Genomic DNA, 9,928 nt, shown 5'->3' with positions numbered 1-9,928 from the left:
CAGCCATCTGCTGGCTGGGGAGGCTGAGAGCCCTGGAGCTGCTAAATTCACAGCAGCTCCATTCTAGTGCTGAGGGCCTGGAGGATCTTCACGCCACACTGGAAAGTCAGAGTTTGTGTCTGATGTCAGCAGAGGGTGGTAACAGCAGCAAGAAGGGCTGGCAGGCAGCACTGCCTTTTACTTGGAGCACCCAATATCTGGGCTGCCTGCTAGCGGAGGCAGTCCCTGGAGAGGGCCTTCCCCCTTTACTAAGCCTTCCTGGAATAGCCTCGTAGGCTACCGTAAGGCCTCTTAATAATTCTCCAGGTTAATTGACAGGCTCAGGTCTCTCAGGACTGCTGGGAGACACCTGTGCTTGTTCCAGAGTCACCATCAATGTCCATACCTGTTAGTGTGTTCTCCCTCCACCCCCAAAGCAGCGCAGGGCCTGGGGACATGGCAGGCTATAGTTGGACATCTGAAGATTAGAGCAGCACCTACCCAGCCGCTTGCTCAGTCTGGGCGTCTGCTACACAGGGGGTTCTGCAATGGGGAGGCATGAAGGGTGGGCCTGTGTGGCTCATTTTGTTCATGGCCAGGTGGAGTCGGGTCATTGTCATCAGCGTGGACTCAACTCTCAGTATGGAACCCCTGCTAGATTCAGGGTCTACCTGCTTGGCTGCAAGGTGGCTTTGGGCCCTGGTGATAGCAATGGCTTCAGGTACAGAGTAGCCATCTCTTTCCTCTCTTCTCTTGCACCACATCCACCCTTCCAGGGGGTTACACCTCCAGCCTTAGCTCTCCCCGCTGTGAGTTGGATGGGAGGGCACCAAACCCTTGAAAGGCCAATTCCTGTTCTGCTCAAGGGGCTGGATCTGGAAGATTCCAGATGTGGCTGAATGTCCCACGCTCGGCTCCAGGTAGGGATATGAGCTGTGCTTTAGCAGAGGCTGGGAGTGGGGATCAGGGATTGGGGGCTCGGTGCAGCTGGTAGTCTGCCCATCCCTGGGGTATATGTGAGTGTGCCACAGGAGGATGGAAAGCTAGGACGTTACAGGCATGGGGTGTGGTCCTGAGGGAACCTGCTGGGCATTTCCAGAATCTTACATCCTGGAACGAGGAAGTGGGCCTGGGACACAGACACTGGTAAAAACAGTTTATTAAGAGAGAAAGCACTCCCAGGTTTCGAAGTGGGCCAGCGGTGGAGCAAAGCCAAGGGCCCAGCTGCCCTGAACCTTCAGCATTAAGACCCTTACAGGTCATCTACAGAGCCAGCAGGCTTCTTTGGCATGTTCTACCTGTCCCTCTAAGGGCCCTTCTAGACTTTTTTTGCTTAGGTTGCTTTACATATGCTAATCTTGGGGCCTTTCCTGGCTCGTTCTCTTATGGCAGGTGTAAGGTCACCCCAAGGCACCAAGGTGGCCCTGCCTAGGTAAGCTACAGGGCCTCCCCCAATTAATGGCTCTAACGAAGACAACTTTACCAATGGCATCTGGCGCCTCAGAATGACGAGCAACAGTCACTCAGGTGACATCCCTCTCCTGAAGAAGAAAGAAAAAGGACAGTGTCCTGACCAGCCTTGTCCTGAAAAAACAAAAAATTCCATTCTCCCAGGCTATGTCTAAGGACAGCTGGGACACAGTGCCCCGTAAAGATATTCTAGGCATCTCCAAGGGTAGGCTTGATACAGTGATACTAGGGCTCCCCCTAGCGGCTGAGAAACAACATGAACCTCAACGTCAAGGCCCCGAGATGCTTCCTGTCCCAGACCTTCCAGCTCAAACAGAAAGTGCTTTATTGGAGGGTATGGCTCCTTCAGGCCTCCCTTGAGGAAGGGTCAGACAGTGCCCAGAGCTTTGGGCCTCAGCAGGTAAGTCCCAGGGACCATGCTGGTGGGCAGCATTTCTGCCAGCCCTCAGCACAGGAGAGGGGTCTGCTTTGCTGGCAGCCACTGGGCCTGCTTTGAAGGCTTTCCAGGTAGGGCTGTGTTTCCTCAGGATATAAAAGGGTCCAGATACTGGGGCGTCTGAAATCACTCCATGTCTTCCTGGGGCTCCGGCCTGTGCAGCGCCTGTAGCCGGCTGCCCACGGTCTGCTGGACAGTCTCCAGCCCCTCCGTATCCAGCTCCCGCAGCAGTAGCAATATGGCAGTCAGGATGTTCTGGGGACAGAAAGAATGACCTAAGACCTGGCTGGTGGCATCCTTTACAGGATAGAAAGCCTCAGACCTTCCAGGAAGCCACAGTACAGACCCTGGTACACTGTTCCCTATCCAGTTGCAGCCAGGCTTGGGTCTGAGGGTCCTATGCCCCTCAGAGTGGTATCCTCATACAAAGTGGTGGAGCGGGGTGTTTCCAACCCAAAGGTGAGAGGCATGCATAGCTGAGGGGCAGCACCGGTGGCTCACTGGGAGGAACAGGCCAGGAGTGAGTAACTTACTTTAGCTTCTGACCCCTGACCTCTATAGCATACTAAGGCCTCTGCAAACCCTTGTGTGTGTCCTTGTTCTACAGATGCAGGTCCAAGGCAACCAGCTGAAGGTGGACCTTGTTCACTAGGCAGGAGCACCTACTGTAGCAGCAGGGAGGAGGGTGCCCGGTAGGTGTGGGGAGACAAGTGCTTTCTGGCAATTGAGGACCTGGTGAGGGAAGGGAGACTGTGAACACAGCTCTGCTCTTGGAATAGAGAGAGAGAGAGAGAGAGAGAGAGAGAGAATGTGTGTGTGTGTGTGTGCACGCGCGCACGCGCGCTGGGGTAGGGAACAGCAGCAAGTGAAGAGGGAAGGGATCCTGAGGGGACAGTGACCTAGTGAGGCGGTGCTCTGGCATGCTGGAGTAGGAAGCAGAACTAAGCTCAGGTGCTGTGGCTGACACTCCTGCCTCATGGACCGCACTCCTCCTATGAGTTCAGCTCTGACCCCGTGTTATCTCCACCCATGGAAGCCTGCCTTCTGCTGCTGTCTGGAGAGAGGGGGCAGTGGTCACTCACCCTATTCTTGTGACTCCTCATCGTGTCCCTTGGTGAGAAGGAAGGAGACTGGTCTGTGGTAGTCTGGCCCTGGACTCTGTTGGTGAGAGGAGACACTTAGGGTATGACAGTCACAGGGCTCTGAGCACCACTATCTCTAGGCCACGGCACACTAGCATGTGGTCCTAGCCCAGAGCAGGAGACAGAAAGCAGGCGCCCTCAATCTAGGTACCTTTATAATGGCCAGTGTGCAGAATAGGGGCCCAGAGCCACCAAGAGCAACTTCTCTCTGCCCAGGGCTCCCACTGGCAATGCTTTCCACCCAGGGTCTCAGGAAAGGCCCAGAAGTGACCCAAGTGAGACTCAGAGCCCAACAGTGGCCTGTCGCCACTCCCACAGAGTTCATCTCCAGTTCGTCAGCTATGGCCCCTCTAAAGGACCCACGGCCTGGTGTGCACAGACAGGTTCTTGAGGTCACGCCCCCCCCCCCCCCCCAAGGAGATGGGAAGTCTCCCTCTCCTGCCTGAGGATACCCTTGGGGCAGTGCGGGCTTGCTTCCCCGCAGGCTTACTCTGTCTCCTCTGTGTAGCTCAGCAGGTGCTGGCTGGTCTCAGTTGCAGAGCTGACAGAGTTGAGGGCGTAGGGGGGCTTGGGACAGCCATTGCCTGCACCTTCTCTGTGCGGGGCGGCAGTGATCTCATCTCCCTCCATCAGCGCGCGGGTCAGCTCTTCCTCGGTCACAGCTTGTGGAAAGGACAGGAAGGGTACGGCATCAGGTCTGTGCAGCATGGCCTCCACGCAGTGCCTCCTCCAGGCTTCAGCAGGCCTACTGCTGTGTGCACCATGTGCTGGAGAGGGCAGAGGCGCTGCCCCTGGGGACAGTTAGTCCTGCTCTTTCCAATCCCCAGCCCCAGAATGTGTGACACCTGTCAGAAGGGCAAGGGGTGCTTGCGACCCTCCAGGCGCAGCATCTAAGAGCAACACTTCCAATCCAGGTAAACCTCTGTGGTGCTGGGGTTGGACCCAGGGCCTTGCAAATGCTAGCGGGTTCTCTGCTGTCAGCCTGGAAGTTTTAAAAGGAATGGAGTTCACCTATTTACCCTGCTTCACTTTTTGTTTAGTAAGTGTCTGGGAGAAGACAACTGTGTGTAACTGAGGAGGATCAGAAACTGTTAAGAACATCATCTCCGCTGGACAGATGGCTCAGTAGTTAAGAGCACTGACTGCTGTTCCAGAGGTCATGAGTTCAAGTCTCAGCAACCACATGGAGGCTCACAACCATCTGTAATGAGATCTGATGCTCTCTTCTGGTGTGTCTGAAGACAGCTACAGTGTACTTATATATAATAAATAAATACATCTTAAAAAAATCATCCCATGGAGTCAGTGAGATGGACTCTGCCAAGAGTCCAGGGCAGGGCTGTCCACCATGACAGAGGGGCATGCAGACATAGCGTCAGTGGGCATGGTGTGGCTCCAGAGGTCTGGCTGCCAGCTGAGACCACCACATGCTGCCTGGTCACTGTGCATTCTCACCACGGCACAGGGATTTTTCTTATGGAGGGAGGCAGAAGGAGGAGACTGTTGAGGCACGTAAGCCCAGGTGGGATTATGACAGGACCCCTGAGGGTACTAAACCCTGCAATGGCATGTCTGAAAGGGAACACTCTCACAAGGACTGAGCAATGGGTACACTGGGGGCTGCAGAAGATGGGGAGGAGGGGTGCCTCCTCAGTGGTTCCTTCAGGAAAAACTGGGCCCCACCTCAGTTGCCAGTGGGTGGCCATGCCAGAGCCCACCTTGGTTGTCTAGCTTCTGCAGGTGGGGCAGGTTGCGCAGCACGGTCATGCGGTAAAGGTGCGGGCTGGTGCCACAGCACGGGTTCTCGGCCAGCCAGAGCACCCTGAGGTGTGGCAGGTCTTTCAGGTAGAACAGCTCGTTCAGACTGGGGATGCGGTTCCTCCTCAGGTACAGCTCGCTCAGGCGCCTGCAGCTGCGCACCGGTTCCAGGGTGGAGACACTGTTGACACTGCAGGGACCAGCACACTGTCAGGGATCCATACGGTCTCAACCTCCTCGGGCCAGCGGCCTCCACCTGTGGGTCTGCCTCACCCATGGGTACCAAGAGAAGGTCTCTGCCTTAGAATGGGTCAGAACCTAATCAGCAGGATCCCTCAACCTGAGATCCACATGGGCAGCTCCTTGGCCTAGAGCTCTGCATTCACATGGAACTATTGTGGCAGACAAGATGCTTCACTCTGCTTCTTCGATGATACTGAGTCCCCAGAGGACACGCTTTGACCCACAGCAGGCACTGGTTAAAACTCAGCAAAAATGCCCACAGGCTCCGTATCATATATAAACCAAAACAAAACAGGGCGTTAGGATGATTTCCATCCCATAAGAAAGTGTGGAGACACAGGAAGGGAAAACAGCATCCACTCACCGCCAAAGTCCCCCCCCCCCCCCATGGCCTCTGCATCAGCTCCTGCTTCCTGGCCTGCTTGAGTTCCAGCCCTGACATCCTTTAGTGATGAACAGCAATGTGAAAGTGTAAGCTGAATAAACCCTTTCCTCCCCACTTGCTTCTTGGTCATGATGTTTGTGCAGGAATAGAAACCCTACGACAGGCCCTAAGTGTCAGCCTTATCCTGGGCCCCAGGATGGGCAGGAGAGAATGTCGGGATGGAAGTGATGGAATCAGGAAGGCAGGGAGATAGGGTACTGGGAATTTCAGGGACAGATGTAGCCACAGGGAGGACTGGCCTACCTGAACTACTACTCATTATTAGGGAGCCTGCTACAAATACACAGATTACTTTCTGGGGTGAATGTGAGAGGACAAGCAGAGGTAAGCCTTTAGGAGGCCCATGTAAGATCCTTAAAAAGCAGGTAGGGGCTCCAGGTTCTTGAAGTCCCATTCCCTAGACAGTTAGCAGATGCTGCTGTCTTAGATGGCATTGGGAGTCTCCAGATTGCCTGTTTTCCCACACTCCAGAGGAAAGACATGAGTTCCCCGGCCTCCCCATTGCTTCCATGCCCCAGGACTACAGTCAGTCACATACCTGAGTGTGATTACCTCTAGGCTGGGCATCTCCCGGCATATGGAAATCTAGGGAGGGAAGAACGGGGCCAGTGAGTTAACAATAGTGTGGTCACCTCGGGTCAGGGGACACATGTGTCCTGGGTCCTGTCACCTGTACTAATGGGGCCAAGGGGTATGGGCTTGCACAACCAGGGCACTCAGAAGAAATCAGCTGCATGCTGGTCTCTGTGGCCCAGCCTGCTCTTGGGGTGTTCTACACTGGGTGTTTCTACCTGGCAGTTTACAACAGTTCTGTGTCTAACACAGAACATCATTACAGTCAATACCCTCTGAGGACGCCTGGCCAAGGATCTTGTGGTTTCCCACCCTGAGACAGATACACAACCCTTTCTCCTTGCTGCCCCTGAGGCACAAAGAAAGGACAGACACTCTCCTTGCCAATGGTTCTGGGCTCAAGGCAGACAGAACTGCAGTTAAGTTTGGCCACGACACACCATCAGATCTGTGGATCAGACCTGGGCTGTGGGCTCCACAGTCCCAGCTGCCTGTCATTTCGGGTGGGGTTGGGGTGTCGCCTCCTGAAGCTGAGGAAGGCCATGCAGAGTGCCCCTGTTGATGTCCTTGAGGGAAATCACCACCAGGGACTCCTCTCAAGGCAGAGCTTTGACTCTGTTTTCCTCTGTGCAGGTCTAGCAAGTGACACGGCACTGAGCTGAAGATCACAGTTCTGTAACTTTAGCTATTCTTCTGGGGGAAGGGGCATCCGGAAGAAGATACAATCAAGGCAGAGCTTACATCTGTGAGCTGGCTGCCCCTGGAGAAGAAAAGAAATAGACTTTAATTTGTTGAATGAAAATATTTTAAAAATCCCCAAAGAAATGGCAATTGTCTATAAATCTAAAGATTCTACATTCGGAACAGTAAGGAAGGCTGGTTGCCCAAATAAGGGTGAGGTTGGTTTCTGCCAATACTCCCTGCTTGGTGCATGGGGGTACACAGTTTTCTCCTCTCAGGCTCCCATAGCAGAAAGCTCTTTCCAGTCACACACATAAACAAAGGGATCTTCATAAGAGGCCAAGCTCAAAGGCCGGTCATGCAACTTCTGAAGCAAACTTCACGGGCCTGCAATGTGTGTTGTTTCTGCTTGCACAGAGGAAGCCCTGATGTGCTCGCTGGCTCGACAAAGAAAGGCATTATTGAAAACCCAGGACAGGGAGGACTGTGGCCCCAACACCAGATGTGCCAGGGCAGGGAAAGGCTTTTAATTAACAAAGCTCACTCTTTCCAGTAGCCCACTGACCATTACTAGAAGCAGGGGTCTGCACTTGCTCTGCCACTGCTAAATGCTCTGGCCACAGCATCCCACCCCAGTCCCCAGAGACACCTGTAGCTCTTCCACACGCCAGATACAAACTCCTCCAGAAGCCCGGGGCTTTCAGTATTAGTGTGACTCAGCCATGCAACTTAGAGTGCATCCATATAATAGCATCTAAGGTCTAGGCTGTCACTCATACCAGGTCACCCTCTCCAGCACCGGATCATGACTTTACAACCTCAGTCTCTCCCTGTAGACATGCCACTAAGCACCTCTGTCTTCAGATACCAGACACAGACACAGAGGGTTAGCGAAAAGCCCTCAGCAACACTAGAGGGAAATTCTAGTTATCCTGCGAGGGCCGCACTCCTCTGAAGCACTGGCCTCAGAGTGAGCCTGCAACCTAGCTAGCCTGGGGTAGCAGGCGCTCAGCGCGGCCTCTGCTTCCTCCCGCTCCTGGCCGGCCTCACCAGCAGTTGAGCTTCCGCACGTTGTGCAGCTCCGAAGCCTTGGCTCGGGACAGGACCATCTTTCGTGTCAGCTTCATGGTGGCCACAGGGCCGCGGGCCCGGCCGCCCTCCGCTGTACACTCGGCTAGCGGGAGAGGCCTGCGCAGCGGCGCGTCTCCAGGGGCGGGGCCCGCGTTTCTAGGGGCGGAGCCTGAGGTCCCATTGGCAGTCAGGCGAGAGGGCGGAAGCGCGCCGGCGAAGCGGGACGGCCCGACTTCCGTGATACGCGATTCCGCCCCGCCCCTTTGGCGGCCCGCCGGTCCTGCGCATGCACGAGGCTCCGGGCTTTGCTGCCTGGGGACCGCTGGTCTCTGCATCCCGTGTTTGCGTGCGCGGGAAGGGCGGCCCTTAGGATTCCAGTGTGCAAGAGTCTGAGATGGGCTGGCTTGGGTGAGAAAGGCGCCGGTGTGTGAGGGACTCGGGACGCCTGGCTGGTCTCGGAGACATCGAGGACAGAAAAGGTCGAGTCGGGAAGGGTGACAGAGTCCTCGTAGTGGATGCCAGCAGAAACCCTCCTGGCATGCTTGCTCCGGATCCTAATCCCTGCCATGGCCCTGGTCACCACTGAGCCCTCACCCATTTCTGCTTGACCCCAAATCGGGGATTTGTGTTACATAACAGCTAATCCACAACCAGACGATGACTGACACTTGTAATTGATGCACTCAGAGGCTGAGGCAGGAGGATTGCCTGAGCCAGTTTCTGGCAAGACTGGCTCATACAGACATTATCTCAAAAGACAAAGCCGAGTAGTGGGGGCTTGGGGAGGGACTGAAGAAACAGTTAAGAGCGCTGGCTGCTTTTCCAGGGCACTCATATGGCCGGATCACAACCTTATGTAACTCTAGTTCCAGGGGACTCAATGCCCCTCTTTTGGCCTCCTTGCGCACCAGACAGGTCACTTGGGTTGCACACACATGCAAGCATAACACTCATATGTAGAAAAACAAAACGAACAAAACAAAAACCTTAAAAACAAACAAACAAACAAACAAATAGAAAATAGACGTTATGTTTTTGAAAGTCAGTACTGTGCCTGTGGTTGTCAGTGTGCATTTTAAGTAATCACAAATGAATTTTTGTTTTGTTTTCTTCTGGAGAAAACAGATCTCCAGAAGAAAACAAAACGAAAGATTGTAGGTTGAAATCTTCATATCTTTTTCTATCCTACAGATTACACCGGGACAGGCACTGGGTACTTCAGGCCCTTTAGGTAATAAACTGCCCTTGATGAAGTATTCTAGGGCTCTATTGTCTGTCTGACCACCCTGGTCTGCCTTTACCAAAAACAAGTGAAATGGTTCAGTAGGTAACAGTACTGGACGCACAAACCTAAAAACCATAGTTTGCACCCTGGAACCCACAGTGGAAAGAGAGCGGACGCTGAAGATTTAGCCTCTGGCGGGCCATTCATTACCATCAGGAACAATAAGGCCTGAGCTGAGAGATACAGCTTAGCCACCAGTGTGGTGGGAAGAATTTTATAGGCTCAGTTCAGCCACGTTTAAAGAGGTCTGCTGGCCGCTCCAATGGAGGCCAGAAGGACATGGATGATGGCAAAGGAGCTAAGACTTTGAGGAGTGTTTGACAGGAGGTGGGCATTGCCCACTCTGCCCGTTTGTCCTGGAGAGACCTGTGGTGGAGTTGTAGTATCAAATTGTATTACATTGTGTTACATTGTATCACATTGTATCAAGTGTCAGAGTTGAAGGCGGATGGGGAAGTGTGGAGTTGCTACCCTGTTCAGCTTGGGTTCACTTCCCTAGCTCTCACCTCTTCTACCTAGACAGGCGTGGCCAAGGTACAGGGGTGGTACCGAGGAGAGTGGGCCAGGTCAGGTTGTGGGGCGGGCCCTGGCTCTGTAGCTCTTTCAGTCTTAGTATCTGGCCCTTGCCCACTGATATATAAGTCCAGGGAGACTTCCCTGCAAAAGGCTATTTATTCCTGGAGATTTTTGATAGGGGTCAGGCCTGAAGAAAGAGGCTCTCCTGCAGAATCGTGTACCCTGTAGGTTTGATGGAAGCAGTGGACAGTCATATCCAATAGAAACAGTGAGAGTTAGGGAGCCGGCAAGCTGCTTGGCACAGTTCCAGGGAAGCTGAGTAGCTTGCT

The 9,928-nt window shown here is 53.9% G+C and overlaps 1 protein-coding gene and 1 long non-coding RNA gene across 5 annotated transcripts; one reads left to right on the top strand and one right to left on the bottom strand.

The window, feature by feature from the left end:
- Positions 1-1,120: 1,120 nt before the first annotated feature.
- Cfap410 (cilia and flagella associated protein 410) lies at positions 1,121-8,029 on the bottom strand. Of its 4 annotated transcripts, none has more exons than XM_006514008.1 (8): positions 7,778-8,029; positions 6,788-6,806; positions 6,012-6,058; positions 4,746-4,975; positions 3,518-3,689; positions 2,968-3,043; positions 2,552-2,617; positions 1,121-2,140 (listed from the first exon to the last, which is right to left on the bottom strand). In XM_006514008.1, the coding sequence occupies exons 1-8, from the start codon at positions 7,852-7,854 to the stop codon at positions 2,012-2,014; spliced, it is 816 nt and encodes a 271-aa protein (XP_006514071.1). In that variant the 5' UTR covers positions 7,855-8,029; the 3' UTR covers positions 1,121-2,011. The 4 variants fall into 4 exon arrangements, with proteins under 4 accessions (XP_006514071.1, XP_006514072.1, XP_030101100.1 ...); XM_006514009.2 differs by having other exon boundaries at positions 6,508-6,806; positions 7,778-7,938; XM_030245240.1 differs by lacking the exon at positions 2,552-2,617 and having other exon boundaries at positions 6,508-6,806; positions 7,778-7,945.
- On the top strand, positions 2,135-4,747 carry Gm51807. Its single transcript, XR_003949012.1, has 3 exons — positions 2,135-2,577; positions 3,244-3,941; positions 4,068-4,747. It is a non-coding gene; the product is annotated as a predicted gene, 51807 (long non-coding RNA).
- Positions 8,030-9,928: the final 1,899 nt, after the last annotated feature.

The sequence above is a fragment of the Mus musculus genome, chromosome 10 (genome assembly GCF_000001635.26).
Source record: "Mus musculus strain C57BL/6J chromosome 10, GRCm38.p6 C57BL/6J".
In the NCBI taxonomy this organism is placed as follows: domain Eukaryota; kingdom Metazoa; phylum Chordata; class Mammalia; order Rodentia; family Muridae; genus Mus; species Mus musculus.
The sequence above is the reverse complement of the archived record's forward strand: the minus strand, read 5'-3'. Positions and strand labels throughout refer to the sequence as shown.

What these genes read in the sequence shown, in the direction of transcription:
- Cfap410 (XM_006514008.1), bottom strand. Translation starts at nt 7,854, where the DNA reads ATGAAGCTGACACGAAAGATGGTCCTGTCCCGAGCCAAGGCTTCGGAG. An exon ending in CTAGAGGTAATCACACTCAG is followed by an intron (nt 4,976 to 6,011) that starts GTATGTGACTGA and finishes TGGTCCCTGCAG; the next exon opens with TGTCAACAGTGTCTCCACCC. An exon ending in CCCTCCTCCCTGCTGCTACA is followed by an intron (nt 2,141 to 2,551) that starts GTAGGTGCTCCT and finishes TTCTGTCCCCAG; the next exon opens with AACATCCTGACTGCCATATT.